Source organism: Typopeltis vanoorti, chromosome 16 (genome assembly GCF_054136105.1).
Source record: "Typopeltis vanoorti isolate ZY-2024b chromosome 16, IOZ_Tvanoo_1.0, whole genome shotgun sequence".
In the NCBI taxonomy this organism is placed as follows: Eukaryota; Metazoa; Arthropoda; class Arachnida; order Uropygi; family Thelyphonidae; genus Typopeltis; species Typopeltis vanoorti.
This window is the reverse complement of record NC_143564.1, coordinates 60303703-60327240: the sequence shown is the minus strand read 5'-3', so window position 1 is coordinate 60327240 and position 23538 is coordinate 60303703. Positions and strand designations below refer to the sequence as shown.

The window sequence follows — 23538 nt, the reverse complement described above, 5'->3', positions numbered from 1 at the left end:
AATTCTTAAACCATATTTCAGGCTTTCTTATTCAACTCTTTTAATGAGGGACTCCAGTTCTCCTTTGCTGCTGGCAATTAGAATGGTATCATCAGCATAACGAAGATTATTTATCTTTTTGCCACCAACTGAGCAACCGCTGTTTGTACCTGTTAAGTGCCTTTCTCATAATTTATTGTATAGATCAGGGGAGAGTTTGCATCCTTGTCTTAACGTTGAACCACTGAGATGTTTTTCCATCCAGCTTCATCACAGCCTGATTCCTCTCGTAGTATTGTTTTAAAAGATGTGTCAAATGTTCTGGGATGCCTATTTTACTTTATTTTCCACAGGTCCTCCCACCTGACACAGTCAAATGCTTTGGCATAATCAATGAAGCACATATACAAGGGAATATTAAATTCTTGAGCACTTTTCAACCAAGTGGCTTAGATTAGAAATTTGATCTCTTGTTCCGCATCCTTTTCTAAAACCTGCCTGTTCTGCAGGAAGTTGTTGTTTCGACATATTAAGTCTTTCTTTAATAATATAGAATGTTTCTTTAATAATAAAATGTCTCTTTCTGAGATCAAGGCTATAGTTCTATAATTATTGCATTCGTTGACATTCTTTTTTGTGTAGGGTAAAAATGGATTTTACGCAATCATCAGGCCTGTCTCCCAGATTTTATTACAAATTTTTCTGATGATTTCGATTTCTATGGGTCCTAGACCACGTAAGACACACAGAAATCAGGAAGAAGTCTGGACTCACAGATATAATAAAAACAATCTACAACATCAAAAGAAAATGGGCAGGACATCTCGCCAGAATGAGAGCCAACAGATGGACAGTCAGAGTTACAAACTGATATCCAAGAGAGATACCAAAAGGAAACCTGGAAGACCAGCCTTAAGGTGGGAAGACCCAATGATTAAGAAAGTTGGAAGAAAATGAAGAAGAAAGACCTAAGACAGGAATAGCTGGACTCTTTACGACCTGCAGTCATGGAGAAATCCTGACTGAAACCGCAGGTCCATCAAAGTAATCGAGGTAAATGGGCCGTAGACATGCAAGAAGTTTATGGAAGTCTGGTGTTTTCTTTGTTGGATGATACTGAATTACCTTTGTATAGATTTCAGCAGTAGTTTTTCCATTTATTAAGGATGTCTGTTGGATCAGTAAGAATACGATTGTTGACATCTGCTAAACTTGAATGCTTTGGTTTAAATTTTCTATTCAGCCTTCAGCTTTATTTTGCTGAATAGGTCTTTTGTTTGATTTTGATTTGAATAATCTTCAGTTTCTCTGCATATTATTATTATTATTATTACGGGCAACTCCAAGGAGTCCATAGACTCATCGAGGGAGGCCCTAACGTCATGTCAAGAACAACTATTCGACATTCACACAGTATCTATCATACTTTGCTTTGAACTCATTTAGAGTCATGGCACCCACAACAGATTCTGGCAGCTTACTCCACTCATTCACCACTCTCCAAGTAAAAAACCTAGCTCTAACACCCTTGCCAAACACACTCTTACCTAGCTGCCATGTATGGCCCCTAGTCCTGCAACCACCAGTCCTATTCTTAAAAATATCTTCTGAATTAATCTTATAGAAACCCTTCAGTAATTTGAATGTCTCAATCATATCACCCCCTTTTCTGCCTATCAACCAATTTCTGCAACCCACAAATCTTCAACCTGCTGTCATAAAGTTCATTCCACAGACCTGCTATCATCTTGGTCACTCGTCTCTGGATCCTCTCCTCCTCCCCCCCCCCCATCAAGAAGAAACTCTGGCACCCATATCTGGGTACAATAGTCTAGATGGGGTCTTATCAAGGCTCGATACAGAGGAACAATAACCTGTTTGTCTCTGCTTGTTAAAGTATTTTTCAGCAACCAAGTGATTTGATGAACTGATTTAGCCATTTTTGCGATGTGCCTCCTAAACTTCAACTCCCTATCTACCAATACTCCCAAATCCCTGCCCTTGTCAATCTCCTGGAGTACAGTTCCACCAATGTGATATACTGCTGTTAATCTTTTCACCCCAAAATGCATAACTTTACATTTTGCCACATTAAATTAATATCCATTCTCCTTATCCCAGTCCTCCAAACTGTCCAACTCATCCTGCAAAATTTTGACATCCTGTGCACTCACTATTGCTCTACCCAACTTTGCATCATTGGCAAACAAATTAACAGTTCCTCTCAGATCCTTTCCTATATCGTTATGAACAAATTGAACAGTAGTGGTCCAAGAACAGAACCCTGTAGCACACCACTAGTCACGGGCCGTCTTTCAGACTCTACTCCTGAATAAACCATTCTCTGATATCTCCATCAATCACCCTCCTATCCATCTCGCCAACGCTATATCCATCCACATATGCTGCAGTTTTTTGATTAGAATTCCATGTGGTATACTATCAAAGGCCTTAGCAAGGTCCAGTTGAATCACTGTAAACCCATTACCCTTATCCAATTCAGCCGTCACTGTGTTATAAAACGTGAACAAGTTACTGAGGCATGATCTACCCTTCACAAATCCATGCTGTCCCCCATACATTATCCCATTTTTATCTATCCAATCCTGTATTTTCCTCTTGACTATTTTCTCCAAGACTTTGACAACGATTCCTGATATGCTGATCGGTCGGTAATTTACAACAGCAGTCTTGGAGCCTGAGCCTCCTTTATGCAGTGGAACTATTTTCTCCTCTTTCCACCCCCCTCGGGACTAACCCAGACCCCAGACTCAAATTAAACAAAATGGTCAAGGGTACTGACAATTCTTTAGCCGCTTCTCGTACGACACGAGCTGGTATACCATCCAATCCCACAGATGTATTGATGTTGAGGTTTTGTAATAGACTATTCACCTCCATTTCATTCACCACAATTCCTGTATAAGCTGTTGGTTCTTTCAATGTCATCACCTGGATGATATACCCTTGAAAAATTCTCGCTCAGTAATTCCACTATATCAGTTGATTTGGTTACCTCCCTACCATTGACATTGTTTAAAATCATTCTGCCGTATACATTTTTTCTTTTACTTGCAACATATTGAAAAAATTGTTTGGGATTCTTTTTAGCCTGCATGGCTAATGTTCTTTCATAATCTGCTTTTGCTTTTCTTACCACACTCAGTACCCTTCTGGCCTGTGCTTTATCCATTCATGTGCCTGTCGGTCACCTTTCTCCTTAAATTCCCTCCACAGTTGTTTCTTTTTTTGCAGCTCAAGCTTAATGGTATTATTCATCCATTTAACCCCTACTTGATTTATTATTTGGACTCTAGGTATACAGTCGGCCATTGCCTCCAGCAAACACTTCTTAACCACCTTCCATGCATTATCAACATCCAACCCTTGCAGTTTTACATGCCATGTATCTGAACCAATCAATCTCCTGAGCTTGTCATACTTACCAGCCCAATAATTCCACATGTACCCTGTCTTAATTGTAAATTCCACACCTTTAGCCACCTCCCAAGTCAAGACCCTATGATCACTCTCACCAATTGGTGGCAACATGGTCATATTGTTACAGCCAAATTTTCAGATGCAATTACTAGGTCAAGTATTCTCTGACCCCTAGTATTTTCCATTACATGCTGTAGCAGATAGTTATCCCTTACAGCCCTTATATGTTGTCGATAAAGTTGTTTTTATCTTAATACAAAGTTTTTTGATGAACTTGGATAACTCGCTATAGATCTGCCTATCATCTTCTTTTGAAAGGCCTTTTGTCTTTATTTCTTGACTTGTTTCAGAATTATCCAGGGTGTGTTGATTCTGGATTTTTTGGGCAATGTTGACTTTGCAGTTTCCAGTAATAAGAATTCTTCTGTGGTCATTTCATCAGTGTAATTCCTTAGTTCTAGAAATTTATTTTCCACTTTAATGCCTATGCCTCAGTAATTCCTGTGATATCTAATCTGGATGGATATGTTATGTTATTTGTTTTCAAACGTATTTTCATATCAGCAATGAGGAGTTGGTGATCATAGCCACAATCAGTTCTGGGAAATGCTTTAACATTTTTCATCATAGACTTCAATCTTTTGTTAATAAGGATATAATCACTTTGGTTCCTTGTTCTGTCTTCAGGTGTATAGTCTCCATTTATGTTGCTTAAAGAAGGTGTTAGTAAGCATAAGTTCTTTTTCTATACCAGTGTCAATCAGTCTTTCACCTCTTTCATTTTGGGTGCCCAGTCTGCAAGATCAAAGGACTGTCTTGTAGTCTTCCATCCTTTTTCCAACTTTTCCATTGAAATCATCCTTAATGATCAAAATTTATCTTTTTGGTATTTCATCTATGGCTAAATTCAGATCCCTGTAGAAGAGATCAATGGTTTCTTCATCTGCATTATTTGTAGGGGTGTAAATTTGTAAGAGTGTGATTGGTATTAGATTACAGTCAATCCTTAAAGAAATTATCCTATCATTGATAGAGTTGTAGCTCAACACTGATTTGCACATACATTTTTTAACAATTATTGCTACTCCATTTCTGCTTATAGAATCATGTCCAGCAAAATAAATGATATTACCTGGCTGTGATGTGTCCCTTGTTTTTCCAGTCTATTTCTACAATTCCTAGTATATCAATGTTTAGTCTTTGTAAATCTGATGATAGATCCTGCACTATGTCCAGTTTGCCTGTATGTAATAATTCTTGTGCATTCCAAATACCAGTACATGTAATTTTCCTTAATTTGTGCTTTTGATCATAATTGGATTGTGGCTGAGAAAAGTATCAGTTTTTTGAACATTATAGGTCAGTGGTGGTGAACCTTTTTATGTGCGCGTACCAAAAATCTACAAATTGAGTTGCTGATGTGCCGGCGCATGCCAAAAATTTACAAATCTATTTGCTGAACTACCAGGCGGTTTTTAATAGGGGAAAAATTAATAGAAAATTAATCTAACTTAATTAATTTATTTATTTATAAGTTTATAATATATACAGGAATACCTCGATTATCGCGGTTATTGTTGCCACGAAAAATACCACAATAATCGAATCCACGATAATCGGGATAAATAATGCGTGTAAAATGGGTGATCAATGCCAAGGATTTTTCAAATCTATTAATTAAATTTTATATATCAAGTAAAAAAGAAATGTGTTAAACGTGTAAAAAATGAAGATTTATTAAGAAAAACAAGATTATTCTTTAATCTTTATTTATATATAAGAAGTACATACAGTACATATAATTATTCTTTCTTGGATAAAAATTGGTGTAGAGTTGTCTGGTGGAATTTTTTTCTTTTTTTTTTTCTTCGTATAAAACTCGGTAGCAACGGATGGAATTTTCAATTTCCTGACGAACTTTCAGTGATCGTTCGAGATTAAGATTGCCATTCAAGATTTTTTCTTTAAAATTTTCAGCAATCCTAAACATTTCGTCCATTTCTTTGAGGGTAAATTCCTTCGGTGCCAAGTCAATTTGTTCGTCATTATCATCGATTTGAGCATTGTAAGCACGTTCTCTCTCGAGGTTAATTAGGTCTTCATCATCCAGCTCCTTATCATGTGACTGAAGCAGGTCCTGAACACTACCTTTTTCAGTTTCTTTTAGTCCTAGATCGAAGCCCTAGAGTTTGCAGCGTGGTCTAAAATATGGCGAACAGTTGATTCATTTAGACCGTACTCTCTTGCAATTTTCATCATCATCATGCGTATCAAGGATTTAGGCCTAGCATGGCCTGTTCCAGACTTAGAAGTCATCGTTGAATCGTTTAAGAGGACGTCCTGGTTTTCTTTTTCCTAATGGCTTGCAATTTTGGCTTTGGTTATGCCTGCTTCATACTTATTTACTATATGCAACTTATCTTCTAAGCTGATCACTCTACGTTTCTTCTTGATAGCTGTAGACTTGAAATCATCCTTGTTTCTTTTAGCATTCATTGTAGGGGTAAATAACAAGAGAAAAATATCCACATGTACTTCAGGCAAGGGCGGATAGTTACTGGTAAGTGGTGAGAAGGCGCTGTCGGAGAAAAACGAAGCGCTACAAGAGAGCGATACCTGGAGAGTGGTGACTCGAACTGGTTGCATATGTAGTGGGCTACATCTTGCGGCCGCGATAATTCGAATTTGGAGCACAATAATTGTAATTTTGGTATCAAATTATAAACCGCGATAAATCGAGAGTCGTGATAATCGAAGCCGCGATAATCGAGGTATTCCTGTATATTTATTTATAATATATATATATTTATTTATAATATTTTATTTTATCTATAATATTTATTTATAACATCCTAAACAAATACTGAAATATAAGCCAATTGGAAAGAGAAGACGGGTAGACCTCAAAAAAGGATATTGGATGGATAATGAGACTGGAACAGATCAATATGGTCAATATATATATATATATATATAAATTTATAATGTTATTCAGTGTAAAATTGATTATTGTATTATTAAATTGATTTTCATTATGTTGGTTTTAAAAAAAAACAGTAGTGAGAAAAATATTTATGCATTGTAACTCACCATCGAAGTTAGCTGAGCAAGAGAAGCAGCAGAAGTATGTCAACTTGTTGGCGAAACGCTTACCATATTTACTCAAAAATAACTTGCCCTCGCGTATAACTGGAACCCCTAATTTTACTTTACGAAAAAAGACATTTAAAAAGTGTTGCATATGTGCCTCGCACATGAAAAATGTTTAAACATTCACGTTGAGGCGATAATTAAACAACACGCCCTCCCCAACAGCCACTATACTGCAGATGCAAGAAAAACTAGTTTTATTATATCCCTGATTAAGATACAGAGGCTTTTGCAGTCTGTGTAATATATTTCTCAACAAATAGTGCAATTAGAGACAGCCGGAATAAAAACAGCACTAAGTAATAAATCACATGTTCCCTCTCACAGAAACTATGCTGTATAGACTTAAGCAAAACCATATGTTGCACTGGAAACATTGTATCTAACTAAAACTCTTGTCCAATTTTTCAATTACATGAAATAAGTGTTTTTTTTATTGCATTTGAAATTCTCGATGTCATTATGACAGATCACAAAGGCTAACTTCAAATAAAATTCTACCATGAATTGGAACATGCCATATAATGCGTGTGTGAGTTCTTCTGCCAGCTGAAATAAGCAGTAATAAAATTCAACCAAGGGTTGAAACTTTGTGTGAGTTGAGCCCACCGATAAAGAGAAGTTCCGTCAGAACGATAAACGACACGCCATCGTGAATGTGTTAAAACTAAGAAATATATAGTGAATGTTATGACAGTTTCACATGTTATGGAATTTGGTTGAAGAGAATTAGCATTTCAACTCAACAATTGTAGGTTGCCTTTGTCTTTGGGTCGTGCAACCTTTTGTTAATACCACACCAATCATATGCACATATTCATAGCTGCTCTCTGGTGTAAAACAAAATTTAACTTGTACGTATCGTAACAATTTAAAAAAAAAAGTTGAATAATTTATAAGCATATAAAAGGATATCACCTGTAAATCGTTGACGTGCCAGCAAAATTTTCGGATGTGCCACCTCTGGCACACTGCCATAGGTTCACTATCTATGTTATAGGTTATCAGTAGATGTCGAGATTTGGGGGTGCACATTCCTTTCTCCTCTGTGCCCAGAGGTACTACCTTGGTTTTGACAGGCTGGTAACCCACTTTCATCCACATTCTTCATTGTGGTTACGGTTGTCATCGGAGGATAGTAGAGTGGTTTCCCCTTGCCTTCTCTATGACAGAGCTGTTGCCACTAATGCTGATTCAGCCATGCCAAATAGCTAAATACTTAATTATTTCTTCCTGGTTGAAAACATACCAGCCTCATAAACATTCAAATAATTTTACAAGTTCATATAGCATAGTAATGCTACCAAATGAACAGGACTTAAATTTGTGTTTAATCTGAATTTCTGAATGTATCCCTAGTGTTCGAAGAATAAATAGGTTTGGAGTGAAATGAATATGCAACCTTATTAAGCAAGAGATGCACAAGAAGATGATGTGGAAAGAATATCGTGAGAATAAGAGTGAGTGTAATTACGAACTTTTGTGCAGAAAGCTAAATTGGAGTATGAAAAGAAATTGGCCCATGTAAGCTAAAAGCAATCCAGAAGAATTTTATTGTTATGCTGCAAACAAAAGAAAGAATTAATGCAAAAGAATAACAATAACACTGCATCACATTGTAGTGTCAGAACATAATTAGATTGTTCAGTTAATGAGTGCTCATTTTGCTAAGATAAATCAACCAGGTGTATTTAACATGGTGTACAGCTGTACCTCAGGGTTCATTCCTTGGACAATTATTGTTCAATCTATACATTAATGACATCAGGCAGGGTCTAACATCAGATGTGCAATTATTTGCTGATGATGCAAAGATAGGCAGGGATGCTGCTGATATTCAGCACTTACAAAAATGATTTGAATAGGCTGGAAATTTGGGCAAATAGTTGTCAGTTTAATGTTATCACACCAAAGTTATGCACTTTAGTGTGATGAGATTTCCAGTGGCATATTATATTAGTAGGGTTATGCTATAAGAAACTGAGGAGTCAAGGGATCTTGGAGTATTGGTGGATAGGAATTTGAAGTTCAAAGGTCACATAGCAAAAGTTGCAAATACAACTCAGAGGACAATTGTGATGTTGAAGCGAACCTTGACGTCCAAGGAAGTCATTTTGCCTCTTTATAAGGCTTTGATAAGATCACATCTGGATTATTGTTACAAATTTGGTCTCCTGGATTCCAAGGGGATAAAGAAGCTGTGGAAAGGGTGCAAAGAAGAGTTACAAAGATTATATCTAGATTATGGGATTTATATTATGAGGACAGATTGTGAATATGTGGATATTACAGACTCTGGTTAACAGGAGAAAGAGAGAGAGAGGTGATATGATAGAGGTCTATAAACTTTTGAATGGATGTTATAGGATATCATCTAATTAAATTTTTCATCATATGGAAGCTGAAGATAGAACACGGGGGTCATCCATGGAAGTTAAGTTTGTTCACAGTCAAGAAAGGGGCTAAGAGCTTATGTTTTTCTTTTACAGAGCAGTGAGTGAGTGGAATAGTTTGCCTTTAGGGGTAGTGAGTGCATCTAGTGTGAATGAATTTAAGGGAAGGTATGAAGTTGGTTTGGGTGATTGATAGCCTCCCTCGATGAATCCTTGACTCCCTGGGGGTCTCAGATAATAATAATAATATAAAAACAATGAATTAAAATTTTAGGTTTATAAACATGTAGTTAAAAATGCTAAATGGAGAATTAAAAATAAAAGTGATTTATAAACTTTTTCATGCGTAACTTTGAGTGTTTATCATCAAAGTGTTGCATTCTAGAGCTTACAGCTCTAGTTAAGACTGAAAGCTTATTGAATGCATGTTTTTTTTTTTTTTTGTTTGAAAAAAGATATTGTTAGTAATATTACTATTAGTAATATTTATAGTACCCAATATCCTGTGCATTCTTGGGGGTACATATTAGATATATGATAACAGTGATATTATTAATAGACCTCCATGTGTTAATTGATTCATTAGTGAGGTCTCACTCAACCAGCAACATTCATGAAACACAATTGTGGAACAGCAACTACACAGCAATGTGCTTCATAACATTGTACTAACTAGCATTAAATACCTGCATGGTATTTCATGCTTTGGTATTGCATAAAGCTAGAGTGAGAATGGAATGAACAGAAGTTGAGAAAACTCGATAGAGCTTTAGGAGTTAATGTCATCCTGTCGTGTGTGGTTTAATGAATTTTCTACTGAAATTAATTCTACTGCCTATTTAATAATAGCCTTGCAGATGGGAGGTCCAAAAGGACTAGAAGGAGGGTGAAAATATATTTCTGTATAAAAGATGGTGACAAAATTAAGATTTCAGATTACTGGCCATTCTGTATATCTGGAGTTATGGTTAAGGTTAGAGTAGCTGAGCACTAGGATCCAGGATTAGGGATAATGGTAAGATTCTCTCTCTGCTTCTCTCCCTCTCTAGGTCACTATGGGTTTGTTAAGAGGGAAAGCTTTTGTTTTGGCAGCATACTTAGATATTGTAATAGGATGATGGATGTACACTAGTACATCCATCATCCTATTTTTGTGGAAACCAAAAATGTGGCCAAAATTTGGAAACCTTTATGGTGTAATACCATAAAATTATATATCAATGGCAAGATAATTTAATCAAGAATGTAATGCAACAAAGTTTGTTCAGTTATCTGTATTCTATGAAAAGGTGTAGCCAAATAACCAGAAAAAAGAAACACAACTTGATTAGGTTGATACGAAGTAGCTTTCTTTCATTTGAATGTAGCCAATGAGCATGAGTGCTTAGAGCCAATCAGGTGTCATCTTGGTTTGGCAATGAGCCAATAAGGTCACAGTAGGAGTCAGCTATTGATGTCATGTATTGGAGCTGAGAGGAGGACATTTGTTCAGTGTGTTATGTGATTGCTATCAAGTGGTTGGGTTTTTTGTGTTCTTTCATTTATTGAGCTTGTAAAACGTAATAAAATTAAAGAAATGGCGCAAAGAGTTGACTGGTCACCCAGAAAGTGATGTAAAATAGTACTATTAAGTGAACAAGGCTACAGTTATGAAGAAATTAGAAGAAAAATTGGTGGAAACTTAACCAAAAGTGACATTTCTAAAATTTTGAAGAGGTATAAGGAGACTCAGTCACTACAAAACCAGACTGGTAAAGGCAGGAAAAGCTGCACAACAGCAAGTGATGATAGAAGAATTGAAAGACTGTGCCTATGTGACAGAAGAAAATCATCTGGGTGTATACGAGATGAAATGGCGCAATACAACGTGAAGTTGAGTGCAAGGACTGTTTGGCGCAGACTGCAGGAATGTGGTCATTTAGACCACATTTTCCATGAAAAAAGCCATTTTTATCTCTCACACAAATGTTGAAAAGATTAAACTGGGCTAAAACCTATGTTAACTGGACAGCAGAACAATGGGAGTGTTTCATTTGGAGTGATGAGACCAAAATCTCCCTGTTTGGTAGTGATGGCATAAAATATGCAAGGAGAAGAATTGGAGAAGATTTGCATCCTGATTGCATTACACCTACCGTGAAACACCCACTTAGTGTTATGATCTGGGGTTGTATGACATCAAAAGGTGTGGGCAGAATTTGTGTGATTAATGGGAATATAAATGCCCAAAAATACATAAATGAAATACTTGAGTCCAAACTGAAGCCTTCCATACGTGATCTTTTCCAAGATAATGAAGCATTTATATTTCAACAGGATTCAGCTCCATGTCATGTTGCTGCTGTGTGCAAGAAGTGGTTTCAAGATAATCACATTCCACTGTTGGAATGGCCTGGGAATAGCCCAGACCTTAACCCAATCGAAAATCCATGGAACCAACTAAAGAAACTTGTTGGTCAGAAGCAACCTACCAATAAAACTCAATTAATAGATGCAATAATTCAATCTTGGTTTCACATTATAACAGCTGCAGAACTAGAAAAACTTGGTTCACTCTATGGGAAGGCATTGTAAGGCCATAATTAACGCTAAAGGTTACCCAACTGAGTATTAACTCACATTGTGAGAATTTTTGTATATCTCATTTTTTCTATGTTTCACTTTTCTTCTTTATAACTGCTGTTCTAATAAAAAATCCATCATAAAAGTTATTGCATTACATTCCTGATTAAATTATCTTTTCATTGTTATATAATTTTATGATATTATTCCAAAAAAAAGTGCTGTTAAGAGTCATCAAACCTCAGAAATACACTTTTTCCAAAAGGTTTCCACAATTTTGGCCACTAGCGTATATAAAGTAGTTCACTGTTGAAATAAGTATAGTCAGCTTTCAGTATAACACAATGTTGCAAAGTCTTGACTAATGACCTGTAGTTACAGTTCTATGCCAAAAACAATTAACTATAACAAACTGTCCACTTGAAGAAATATGTATCTGTGATCCCTATTTATTTGACTCCAGCCAATTCAGTAGAAAGATTCAATGTTCGGCTAGCCAAAGCAGAAAAATTCCTCTTATCATGCATGCATAATATTAAACTCAGCCTGTTGAAATCAGCAGAAAAGCACCCCAAGCCTTTGTATGCAATCTTGTGTGATCACATACAAAGGCTTGTCGTTTGTTATACACACTTCCTTTGGTGTTTTTATTTTAGTTTATATTATGCAGTCTTAAAAGTTGTTTATTTTTTGAACTATTAAAATTTTTCTTAAAATATTAAAAAAAAAGAGTAGTTTTTTTTTTGGCCATGAATAATAAAAAAGCAATATTTATAAGTGTGTTATTTATATAATTCCACTTCAGTTTTTTCATGCTGGATACAAGTGACCTTCAGTAGTGTTTTTTGTTGGAATTTTTGTGTTTTGCTGCTTTTTTTTTTTTTTTTTTTTTGTTCCTATTGCTCTGCTTTCTGAAAATGGCATCCCTAAAGAAACATACATGTATGGCATGAAGATCGAGTTCTGCCCTGGATTTTTCCCTCTAGAAACATTGTGAGAATTGCTTCATGCATGCACAAAAACAAAAAGAAAGAAAGCATTAATGTATGGGAAAAGTATGTTGATAGGTTAGAGTGTTTCAAATTGGGAGCTAGCGTCAAGACCTTAGAAGAAGAGCTTATTGCATAGAGTTGGTGAAACTGAAAAGTGAAAGGAAGCATCTGGAAGATGAGATTAAACACCTTAAGAAGAGATTGGCAGATGCGAATGAGAAAGAGGAAATTAATATTACACAAAAAGAGTCAAAGGATAATCGTATATCACTCATTGTATCTTCCAGATGCTTCCTTTCACTTTTCAGTTTTCACCAACTCTTGCATAAGCTCTTCTTCTACGGTCTTGATGCTAGCTCCCAATTTGAAACACTCTAACCTATCAATACACTTTTCCCATACATTAATGCTTTCTTTCTTTTTATTTTTGTGCATGCATGAAGCAATTCTCACAATGTTTCTTGAGGGAAAAATTCAGGACAGAACTCTATCTTCATGCCACACATGTATGTTTCTTTAAGGATGCCATTTTCAGAAAGCAGAGCAATAGGAACAAAAAAAAAAAAAAGTAGCAAAACACAAATAAACAAACAAAAATTCCAACAAAAAATTGAAGTGGAATTATATAAATAATAGACTTCCAAATATTGCTTTTTTATTATTCATGGCCAAAAAAAACTGTACTCTTTTTTTAATATTTTAATAATAATTTTAATACTTTAAAATATAAACAACTTTTAAGACTGCATAATATAAACTGAAATAAAAACACCAAAGGAAGTGCAGATGGCTAATAAAGTATGTAAAATGCTTTCCTGGGGGAACATTGAAACAAATAACTACTGCTTTGCAGAGAAGGAAAGAGGCAGGCATCAGAGTTAATGACAGTAGTGGGCAGGAGGTAGAAAAAAAAAGGAAAGTTGATAAGAGACTTGAGGAAGTTGTTGCAGAATGTAAAGGATAATAGTGTTATTGGAAAAGTTGTTAGTGTGTTGCCCAGATATCACAATAGTGAATTATGAAGGAGAGCAGAGGTAATAAATAACAACATGGCTGAGTTATGTGAGGTAAAGCGAGATTCAATTTGTGATTCTGTGGAGTGAATTTCAAAGAAAGCTAGAATTGTTTTAAAATTAATGAACTGCATTTGAATGGGTTTGGTGTTGGGTATTTAGAAGGGCTATTGCTTGTGGAGAAGGCACAAAATCAAACTGTTAATGTATCTATTGATCAAAGGGTATTTGTAAAGCAGGATAGCACAACTAAACAAGTTGTACAACAGGAGGAAGATGGATAAAAGGTTGAAAATGTGGTTGCAGCAAGATAAGGTGATGGAATGCAGAAAGGTGAGGATGAAACAGATATGAATAGCAATCAGAGTCAGGATCAAGGAAATAGGAGTCGTCTGACCAGAAAGAGAGGTGGGGTATAGTGACTACAGTAGATAATGTTGTTGTTGATACAATGGCCTCAAAAACAGGAGAGGAGATTTTTATGTTTATATACAAATGTAAGGAGTATTTGAAATGAGAGAGCTGAGTTTGTTACATTGATTGGAGTCAATATTCCCAAAGGTAATTGTTATAAGTGAAAAGTGGTTGTTTGAGAATGATGTGATGTCATGAATAGAAATGTGAAAAGAGGAGGGAGAAGTGCTGTTAATGATTGCAGAGGAATTGTGTCCACAAAGTAAGTTGATAGTACATTTGCAGATTTTGAATCTTTGTGGTGTGAAGTTGAAATAAACAGGCTAGTACATCTGATAGGATGCTTTTACTGGCCAGGGAATGTAGAGAATACTGATTGTGAAATATTTAAGCGAATTGGTTGGGTATGTAAAAAGAAGGTGATCCTAATGGGTGACTTTAATTAGAGGAATATAGAATGGAAGGAGGAGATAGTGTATGAGAATAAGAAAGTGAGTATGTTGAATTTCTTCTGAATAAATATCTTAAGCAGCATATGGCTGAAGCAACTAGAGGCTTTAATGTTTTGGATTTGGTGATAACAAAATGCAGTTAATGAGGTAGTAACACTGCTGCCAGTTGGTAAGAGTGATCATGAGGTACTTGTTTGAGAAGTGGTGAAACAAGAAAAGCTTGCTGCCAAAAAAAATTGGACAAAGTCTGAGTCTCCAAAAGGAGAAGTGACATCTGTAGTATATTTGCGAAGAAAAGTGGTTAAGAAAAATTATTACGGATGTTGATAGAATGGTGAAGTTTATCTAGTATTTTGGTGAGTAGGTGAAAATTTTTTGTTAGATCATTGCTAAAAGCTGATGCTTTAACATCTTTTAATGCTTGATTGGAGGTAGTGATGGAAGAAGGGAAGGCAGTTGCAGACCTTGGAAGTCCCCAAATCGACCTATTTGGACTGCAGAAAATTGTGCCTCAGAAATAATATAGTTTGGGATTGTCCAAAGTTGGAGAGCAATAAAGATAACAAATGAATACTGCCAAATCTACTAAGGACTTTTCCACTCACAATATGGCAGAGTAAGTAGCAGGATTGTTCATTAACTGGTCAAGAAACTTTCTGATTTTTTGCTGTCAGTTTAGGTCTAGTGTATACTATCCATCTAGCATTCAGCCTATAGATACATATGTGCCCTTGAATGGCAGAAGTTATGGGTCTTCTATAGGGTGTTTTGTAAGCCCTCGAAGGGTATCACCTACATTGCATGTATAAAAGGAGAGAGGGAGCAGAAACTGGAGAGGTTTCTTAAAAACTCAACTGGCATCTACTCCAGGTTTCAAGTAAACAAGGTGATGGTGTTTCACAGGTTGTTAAAAGTCAACTAACCTTAAGGTCTAGTTAGCATTTATTCCACCTAGTAAAAGTATTTTTTCTATCGGAAAGGCTTGCCAAGAGTCCCACTTTTGGAAACGGGCTGCACTCCAAGAAAATTAGATTGGCTCAGCTGGGAGAGACTATATATTGCACATTTCAGCCCTTTAGTGGCCTCATTATACAAACTATGCTTGCTCTATAAAAAAAGTGGTCTTATAGATTCCTACTTTATGTGTGATCGTTTATTGCTTGCTTAAGTTTAATCCTTTATCCAAGTGTAAGTATTTTCAGAACTTGGGCAACTTATATATAGAAGCTAATAACTTCACATTACTTACTTGAGTATCCAGTAATTCAAAGCACATTTCCTTATGGACATGTATAATGCTATGCATTATCAGAAGGGTCACTACCTAGACCGGTTTTGACCTTTATTGAGGTCTCATCAGTGGGAGCAAGACCCAGAGTTGTCCAACAACTGTCTCTAATCCAGAGTATTTTAATAATATGGTGTGACATCTTTTGGCTACTCGTATATGAAAATATGACTTCTGCATTACTTCAACCATAGTATCACCTCTGGGTCTGGGTCGTATATGAAAATATGACTTCTGCATTACTTCAACCATAGTATCACTGGGTCTGGGTCTGGCTCTCACTGATGAGCCCTCAATAAAGGTTGAAACTGGTCTGGGTAGTGATCCTTCCGATAATGCATAGCATTATATATGTCCATAAGGAGATGTGCTTTGCATTATGGGATACTAAGGCAAGTGATGTGAAGTCATTAGTTTCTATATATATGAGTTGCCCCAGTCCTTCAGGTGCAAACTTTGAGTGCTTTCACTTGGATAAAGGATTAATCTAAGTATATAATTTCTTGGTATCTTTTAATTTATAATGCCTTTATAGGTAGATGCATGCAAAAAAAAGAAGAAAAAAAAAGAGTGTTTACGTAGTTTAGCAAGGATTGAGACCAGATTATTTTTTGCTTTAAGTGTAAAAAAAGTGGACTGAATTACTAGAGGCAGTTGTGCATTTTTAGTGAACGAGTAAGAGGTATGATTTATGTGAATAATGGTTAGTATGGACCTCCTGTGATGAGTTTTTGGATTATAGTGTAATAATAGTTCATCATTTTAACTGTTTAGCATGCTCTTTCCAACAAACGTATGTGTGTGTTTAATGTGCTTATTTACACTTTCTAACCTGAAGATATATATATGAAAAAAAAGTCTGTTTATTTTGACATTAGAAATATATAATCTAACTTATTTGAAATAATGAATGTGTAAACTGTGTGCTATTACTTGTTATTTATAAAGCCTGCTTGGTTACTGTGCCTTTGAAATACCATTATTCTAATATCTTTATCTTTATTCTTAATTAGGAGTGCACGCTTTTTATCTCGTAACCTTTCTTGCTTGCATATTGTGTTTATCTACCTTTCGCACTATGAGCCTTATGCGTATGGATACTAGAAATTTAATTTTTTTTTAAGGCTGCACCACTATTATCTTTTAATTGGCATAAAACTTAGTAATATGGCCGGTTGATTTCTCTCTCTCTCTTTCTCTAACACAAAATTCCTTCAGTAAAACTTTACACAAACAGTCGTGATCTATTTGCACTTAACTATATGGTTCGGCTATCTCACTTGGTTTGCATGTCACAAGTCCAATATTTTTTTTAGGAATAGTGCATTGTAAAATAAACAATCAGGCAGCACTCTATTGACATGTAATTAAAACACATTTACAATAAAGAGCCAAAAGGCTTTTTTTTTTAGCGACGTAAATTATTTAATTAAAGGGATAATAAATCCCTCATTATTTCAAAGCTGAATAAGAAAATTAAATAATTTACTTAAATTAAATAATAATTAAATTATTAATTAAATAATTTATGTCACCAAAAAAAAAAGCCTTTTGGCTGTAGAAAGTATTTTACCTTGGGTATAATAAATGTTAAAGATACCAAGCTATTTTAAACCTGGTTTTACTCCATTTCCCAAGTAAGCAAACAGACAAATAAGTCAAGTTTGCGTCTGCAAGTGTTGCGAGTCTAGCTGACCCTGCACGTAGTGTAAGACCAAGGCAACTCATGGTAAAAGTAGAATAAGTTCTGATCACTAATCTTAATATTTACCCTTAACGCAAAGCACATCTCCTGGAGGAGATGTATGATGCTTTGTATTAAAGGCAAGGGGCCACTACCCACATGGGTAGTGGTATCTTTAAGCTTTTTGGCTCTTTATTGTAGTAGTAATATATGGGTACACCTTTCTGGCAATTCGTATAGTAAAGTAGGTAAGCTCTGTTCACTAAAACCTCGGTATTATCCAGGTCTACCTACTCACTGATGAGACCTCAAAGGTCGAAACCGGTCTGGGTAGTGACCTTCCCTCATAATGGAAAACAGTAATGCATCTCCTAGGAGCTGCGTTTTACATTATGAGAAAATATTAAGGACGGTGATGAAAGCTTGCTCCACCTTTGCTTCGAGTTGCCCTAGTGTTGTACCACCAGGCGTTGGCTTACGTTTGGACTTGTCGGACGTTCTTCGACACGAAACTTTTAGATTTTGATCTTCAAGTTTCTTATTCGGTTTTGAAATAATGAGAGATTTATTATCCCCTTAATTAAATAAAACACATTTATTTACATTTAAATTAAAGTACATTAAATAAGCGATAGGGAGGTTACTCTTTTCTACCTATCCTTTATGCTTTTGGTATAAGGAAATAAACTTTCCCTTTTCAATATTAAATGACTATACAATATATATATTTGCTCTGTTACTTATCTTCTTAAAAAAATCAAATTGCTGAGACTAATTTACTCATAAAGAGATTAGCTAGCTATGGCAAGTTATCTTACAATATATATTCCAGTTAACAACAAATCAGAGAACTCTCTTATAGATATTTCTTATTACTATTTCTTATCAGTCCATCTATGACATATCTCCTAGATTACAAAAAGAATGTACATTAAAGGGTGGACACACTTACAGAGGCTCTTTGTCATGACACCTTCCACAAGTCCTGCATCAAAGTCTTTATGGATTTTTCTTGATCTCAGGCCTTGCTTCAGGGGGCATTTCATCGGATTATTAGCAGTTCTTGACTGCAATTTTCCTGGTACTCAAAAGCTCAGGCAAGAAGATTCAGCATACAGGCTTGAAGATCGTTTTGTGGCTTTTAGCTGTGGTTGACTTCCCAAATTTTTTCCTCTGCGTGGGTTTGCCATAAAGTCTGTTTCTCTCTTTGATAATAGCTCTTCGCCTTTCCTGCTTTGGCAGCTGGACCTCGGCTCTCCTTCTGTCAGCAACTGGACCTCGCCTCCTCTTGACTGCCTCTGGTTCTCTGCCAAAAACTGCCCCTAGTTCTCTGCCGGAAACTGTCCCTTGTGTTCGGTTCAGTCCTCTTTTATTTTCACCTTCTCGGGACCTTGCACTAAGGTTTGTAAATCCTGAAGAAATCGGCAGTTCTCCTTGATCCTTTTGTTAAGGCCAGCTCGTTCTTTCTACTCCTCTGTGCGCCCTTTTTTCTTGTCTTGTCGGGCAGCAGAAAAGTCTCTGAAACTAGCAGACCTCTTTGATTCTAGCTTTGAAACTGTTCATGCGCAGAGCTTACAAACAACTTTCTTGTGCTCTTATACATAGCTATTATACAAGGGTTCTGATGGCAAGATATTGCTTTTGTTTTTGATATTCTAGAAACTTTAGTTAAAACGGTAAATACAATCAATTCCCATAAGGTTATTTACATTAATAAAATACATAGAGACAAACAAGTTTAATTTTGTAACGTTCTCATGAGACTCTACCTCTGTAAAAATCAATGTAAAGCGCTTTGGTTTTTTTTAAGCTACATCGAGTTTTACAAATGTATTATTGGATGCATTCTGTTTTAACCATACTATTAAAAAAATGAATATTTGTTGTTCTTGGTGGTGAAGAACGTTTAGCTTTTCCATACTTGCTTGATTGCAAGAATGAGAGGAAGAAAAATGAATAATCTCTGTACAGAACTTAGTCATATGAGTTTGTGCTATCATTCATTTATTTATTTTTGTCGATTTTAAATGTGACATGCAATTAAATTCATCTTTCTTCCTCCCAGAACAGGCAAACCAGCCTCATGAACACATGCATCAACAGTCATAAAAATTGCCCCCCCCCCTTTCCCCCAACGCAAGATTCTGTGATAAGCCAGTTATGGTTTCCTACAGTCAGATATTCATAGCGGATCCTGCACCAAGTGGAATAAAAACGTTATAAAGAGGAAGAAGAATTAAACTCATCTTCTAAATAACTGTGGTAAATATATACACAGTGTGACTGTCAAAAGCATGATAGATTTTTTTTATTGATAGAATTGGGCAAAATAGTACATCATTTTAACCTAGCAAGTGCTCTTTCCAGCAACCATAAGTGTGTTGCAATTGCTTCATTAGTTTTTGTGTAAATGTTATTTGAGTGAGATGGCATTAGTGACTTTTGTCAAAAATTCGAAAATGGAATGAGTGGTATAGGATTTTATTTTAAAATCCTTGGAAACATTTAATGATTTTAAAACAGGGATGACTGCCTATCATATGCTCGAGTTTATAAGTAGTTTGCATGATTTTGCAATGGTAGGAATTTAATAGAAGATGATCCACAACAGATCATAAATTTGTTCCAGAGGACCAAACATTTAACAGTTGGTATACTATATTGGTGTCATGCAACATCTGAATCAACGCTTGAGACAAGTGGGGGGGGGGGGGGGAGTAGTACCATGCAAACAGCTGGCTGTTGCTGTATGACAATGTACCTGAACATTGTGTGTTCAGGTGCATTGTCACATTGTTTCTCACTTCCTCATCTGCTACAGGTGTTTGAACACTTGCCTTATTCACTGGATTTTTTTTTCCCCTGAAATTGAAAATGAAATTCAAAGGATGATAATGTGACTTACTGTTTACCACAGATGCAAGAACCCTGGTTGGCACATTGCCAAGAAGAGTCAATTCATGTTGAAGGGGAGAAAGGAATAAGACAATGTACGAATTCGTCACCAACATGTGAAATCATGTGCTTTATACGTAAAATTTTCCAACTGTTGTACAAGCAAAATAGTCACCACTTTAAATTTTTCATAAAATTTTCATGAAAGAAATTTTATGAAAATTTTTAATGAAAATTTTACTAGAATTTTGATAAAAGGAAAGCTAATTTTCTGACGTATAATAATAAACACTCATCCCACGAATCTAATTGATTACCCTTTTTTTTCCAAATGGATTTGCCTTCTTCTGCCATGTGCAGAAGTGTTGAGGGGTCTCGTGTCTTTGGTCAGACAGTAGTGGAGATTATCTAGAAGATTGTAACTGCTGAGCTCAATGCATCATGTGTTTAGATGTGCTTACCAGTGGTGTTTTTTTTTAAAAAATGTATGAATGATGTAAATTTTGTATTGAATTAGGAAGAGATTATATTAAAATGAGAATAAGTAATTCTTCTTTCTGTAGTTGATAATGATTTTTATATGAATTTTGTTCTTGTTATATAACTGGTAAACTATATTCTACAAAATCAGATTTTATTATTTCCCTTAAATAAAAGCATGCTCATTCTGATATGACATAAATGCAATTAGTAACCAAATAAAAAATACAATAAAAATAAACTAAAATAAATTGCAAATCAGATGTTTTATTATTTGCCCTAAATAAAAGCAATGCTTATCCATATTTAAATGTGAGCTAATAATACTACATATGCCCATGAGAACTGGTGGTGTATGCAAATTTTACACAAAGATGTGTACATAAGTACTCATCTTTGAAATTTTAATTTTCTTGACATGTTTAATAAGCTGAGTCATATTTTTATGCCCATTTTTAAGAATTAATTTCTTGACTAATACATATACATTTATAAAGCATTATAATTTTTCAATATTAAGAAAAAATGTTACTGTTTCAGGAGGCTTGCATAATGCAGTTATTAATGCAATTGATATTGGAGCTAAATCATTTGGTTTGTTTCTTCGATCCCAACGACAATGGTCCTGTAAACCACTTGCTGAAGAAGATGCTTGCAGATTTCGAGAAGCTTGTCAAAAGAATGGTTTTTCACCTCATTTGATATTACCACATGGCTCTTATCTGCTGAATTGTGGTTCTCCTAAAGAGGAGATACTCGAGAAAAGCAGAACAGCTTTAATAGATGAATTAAAAAGATGTGAAATGCTGGGACTAGCTATGTACAACTTTCATCCTGGTAAATCAAATGTTTTGTTTCTTTATAGGTTGGTTTTCATAAGTAACTTAAGAAATATTTATGAAAATTAACTAAAAAAAGTAAAATGTTACTTTCAGAATAGATCAAAATGAAATTTTTAATATAATGTGTATCAAGTGAAAATTGATATAATTCTACTAAGTGGTATTCTATTTCAAACCTTAGGTTTGTGTTGCTTCTTTAGTTTAAAAACAATATATAAGAAAGCTTTTTATTATTATTATCATTATCCCAAGACCTCATGGAGTCAAAGACTCATCTGGGAGGTCCTTTTATCATACACACACAACTCATCATACCGTGCCTTGAACACATTCAAACTCCTTGCAGACACCACACTCTCAGGCAAGGCATTCCAGTCATTTCAGATCCTCATCCACTATCACTCCCAGATCTCTTATTTCTTCCACCTCCAACAATATATCCTCACCAAGCATAAATTCTGCATCCCATCTTTGTTTTCCAAATTTTAAAACCTTGCATTTTGCAGCATCGAACTCACATCCCCATTTTCGTGCCCAATCACTCAATTTATTCAAGTCTTCTTGCAAGGCCACAACATCTTCACTACTCTTCATGATTCGTCCCAACTTGCATCATCTGCAAACAACTGAATATCTCCATCCAAATCTTCACCTATATCATTAATATACAAGTTAAACAGTAATGGTCCTAAAACAGACCCCTGAGGCACTCCACTAGTGACTTTCCTTTTTTTAGATATCACTCCCCCATACACAACTTGTTGATACCTATCAGATAGCCAGTCTCCAATCCAATGCACTAATCTAATATCCAACCCCATCTGCTCTAGTTTGACTGTCAACTTATCGTGAGGTACTCTATCAAAAGCCTTTGCAAAATCCAAGTATATTACTGTGTATCCTTCTCCTCTGTCCAAGAAAGCAGTCACTTTATTGTAATAAGTAAGTAGATTACTAAAACATGACCTCCCTTTAGCAAATCCATGCTGTCCATCAAAGTTAATACCATTGTTGTCAACCCAACTCTGGATCCTAGTTCTCATAAGCTTCTCCAACAACTTAACCACATAACACATAACAAACAGATAGGCTTATGATTTGATGCTTGAGTTCGATCACCTCCTTTATGAAATGGCACAATCTTGGCATAATGATTGGTGTATTTGCTGCATTAGCTCTACCCTTTTATATTGGAATTATCTTACTGTCATTCTGCTCATTAGGAATCATATGTATGTTGAGACTTGAGTTGAACTACCAGATCAGGAGCATTTTCTGTATTGCAATTTCCTTCAGCACCTGTGCTGATATTTCACCCCTTCTGATGCTGTATTCGAATTAAGCTCTTATAACAACTTTAATCTCTAGCTCATCCACTTTTCTCACTGTGTCTAGTGAGTTAATGGGTTTTTTTGGACTGTATGCTTTACCGAAGTGAACACTTTGCCACCCAGCTGTTTCTGTTGATCTGTTGCTTTCCTGCCATCTATGTTCACTAAGGATATTCTTTCACAGTCATTTGTCCTTTTACTTGCTACATATTGATAACTGTTGGATTTCCTTTTTTCCCCGTTTAGTTAAGTTCTTTTTGTAATCCAGTGATCTTTCTCACCATGGCCATCATTCTCCCAACCTGCTCTTTATATTTCTCCTGAACCTGGTCATTAACTCTTTTCATGATATCAGATTCACAACATTTTAATATATATATTTTTTTATGTTTAAGGCATATTCACCATTTAACTCATGCATTTTTTTTCTCCTAACTGGAGATGAAGTCAAGGCATTGCTTCCCTCAGATCCTTTGCATTCTTCTCATGTACTGCTGATTTCTTTGACATGCAGTTTCTTATGTAAAGGCACTACTTCAGAAACTTGCCACCTTGCAAGTTCAAGACTGCATGATTACTCTCACCAGTTGGAGACATAATTGGTCAACCCATTTATAGACAG

General features: G+C 35.5%; 1 protein-coding gene across 1 annotated transcript in view; it reads left to right on the top strand.

Moving 5' to 3' along the window:
* LOC150098056 (uncharacterized) overlaps positions 1 to 23538 on the top strand; it is a 114659-nt gene that overhangs the window by 29747 nt on the left and 61374 nt on the right. The window contains exon 3 of the mRNA XM_090406350.1: positions 21284 to 21580. Coding sequence (XP_090262476.1) covers positions 21284 to 21580 — 297 coding nt within the window. The remainder of the gene's footprint in view (positions 1 to 21283; positions 21581 to 23538) is intronic.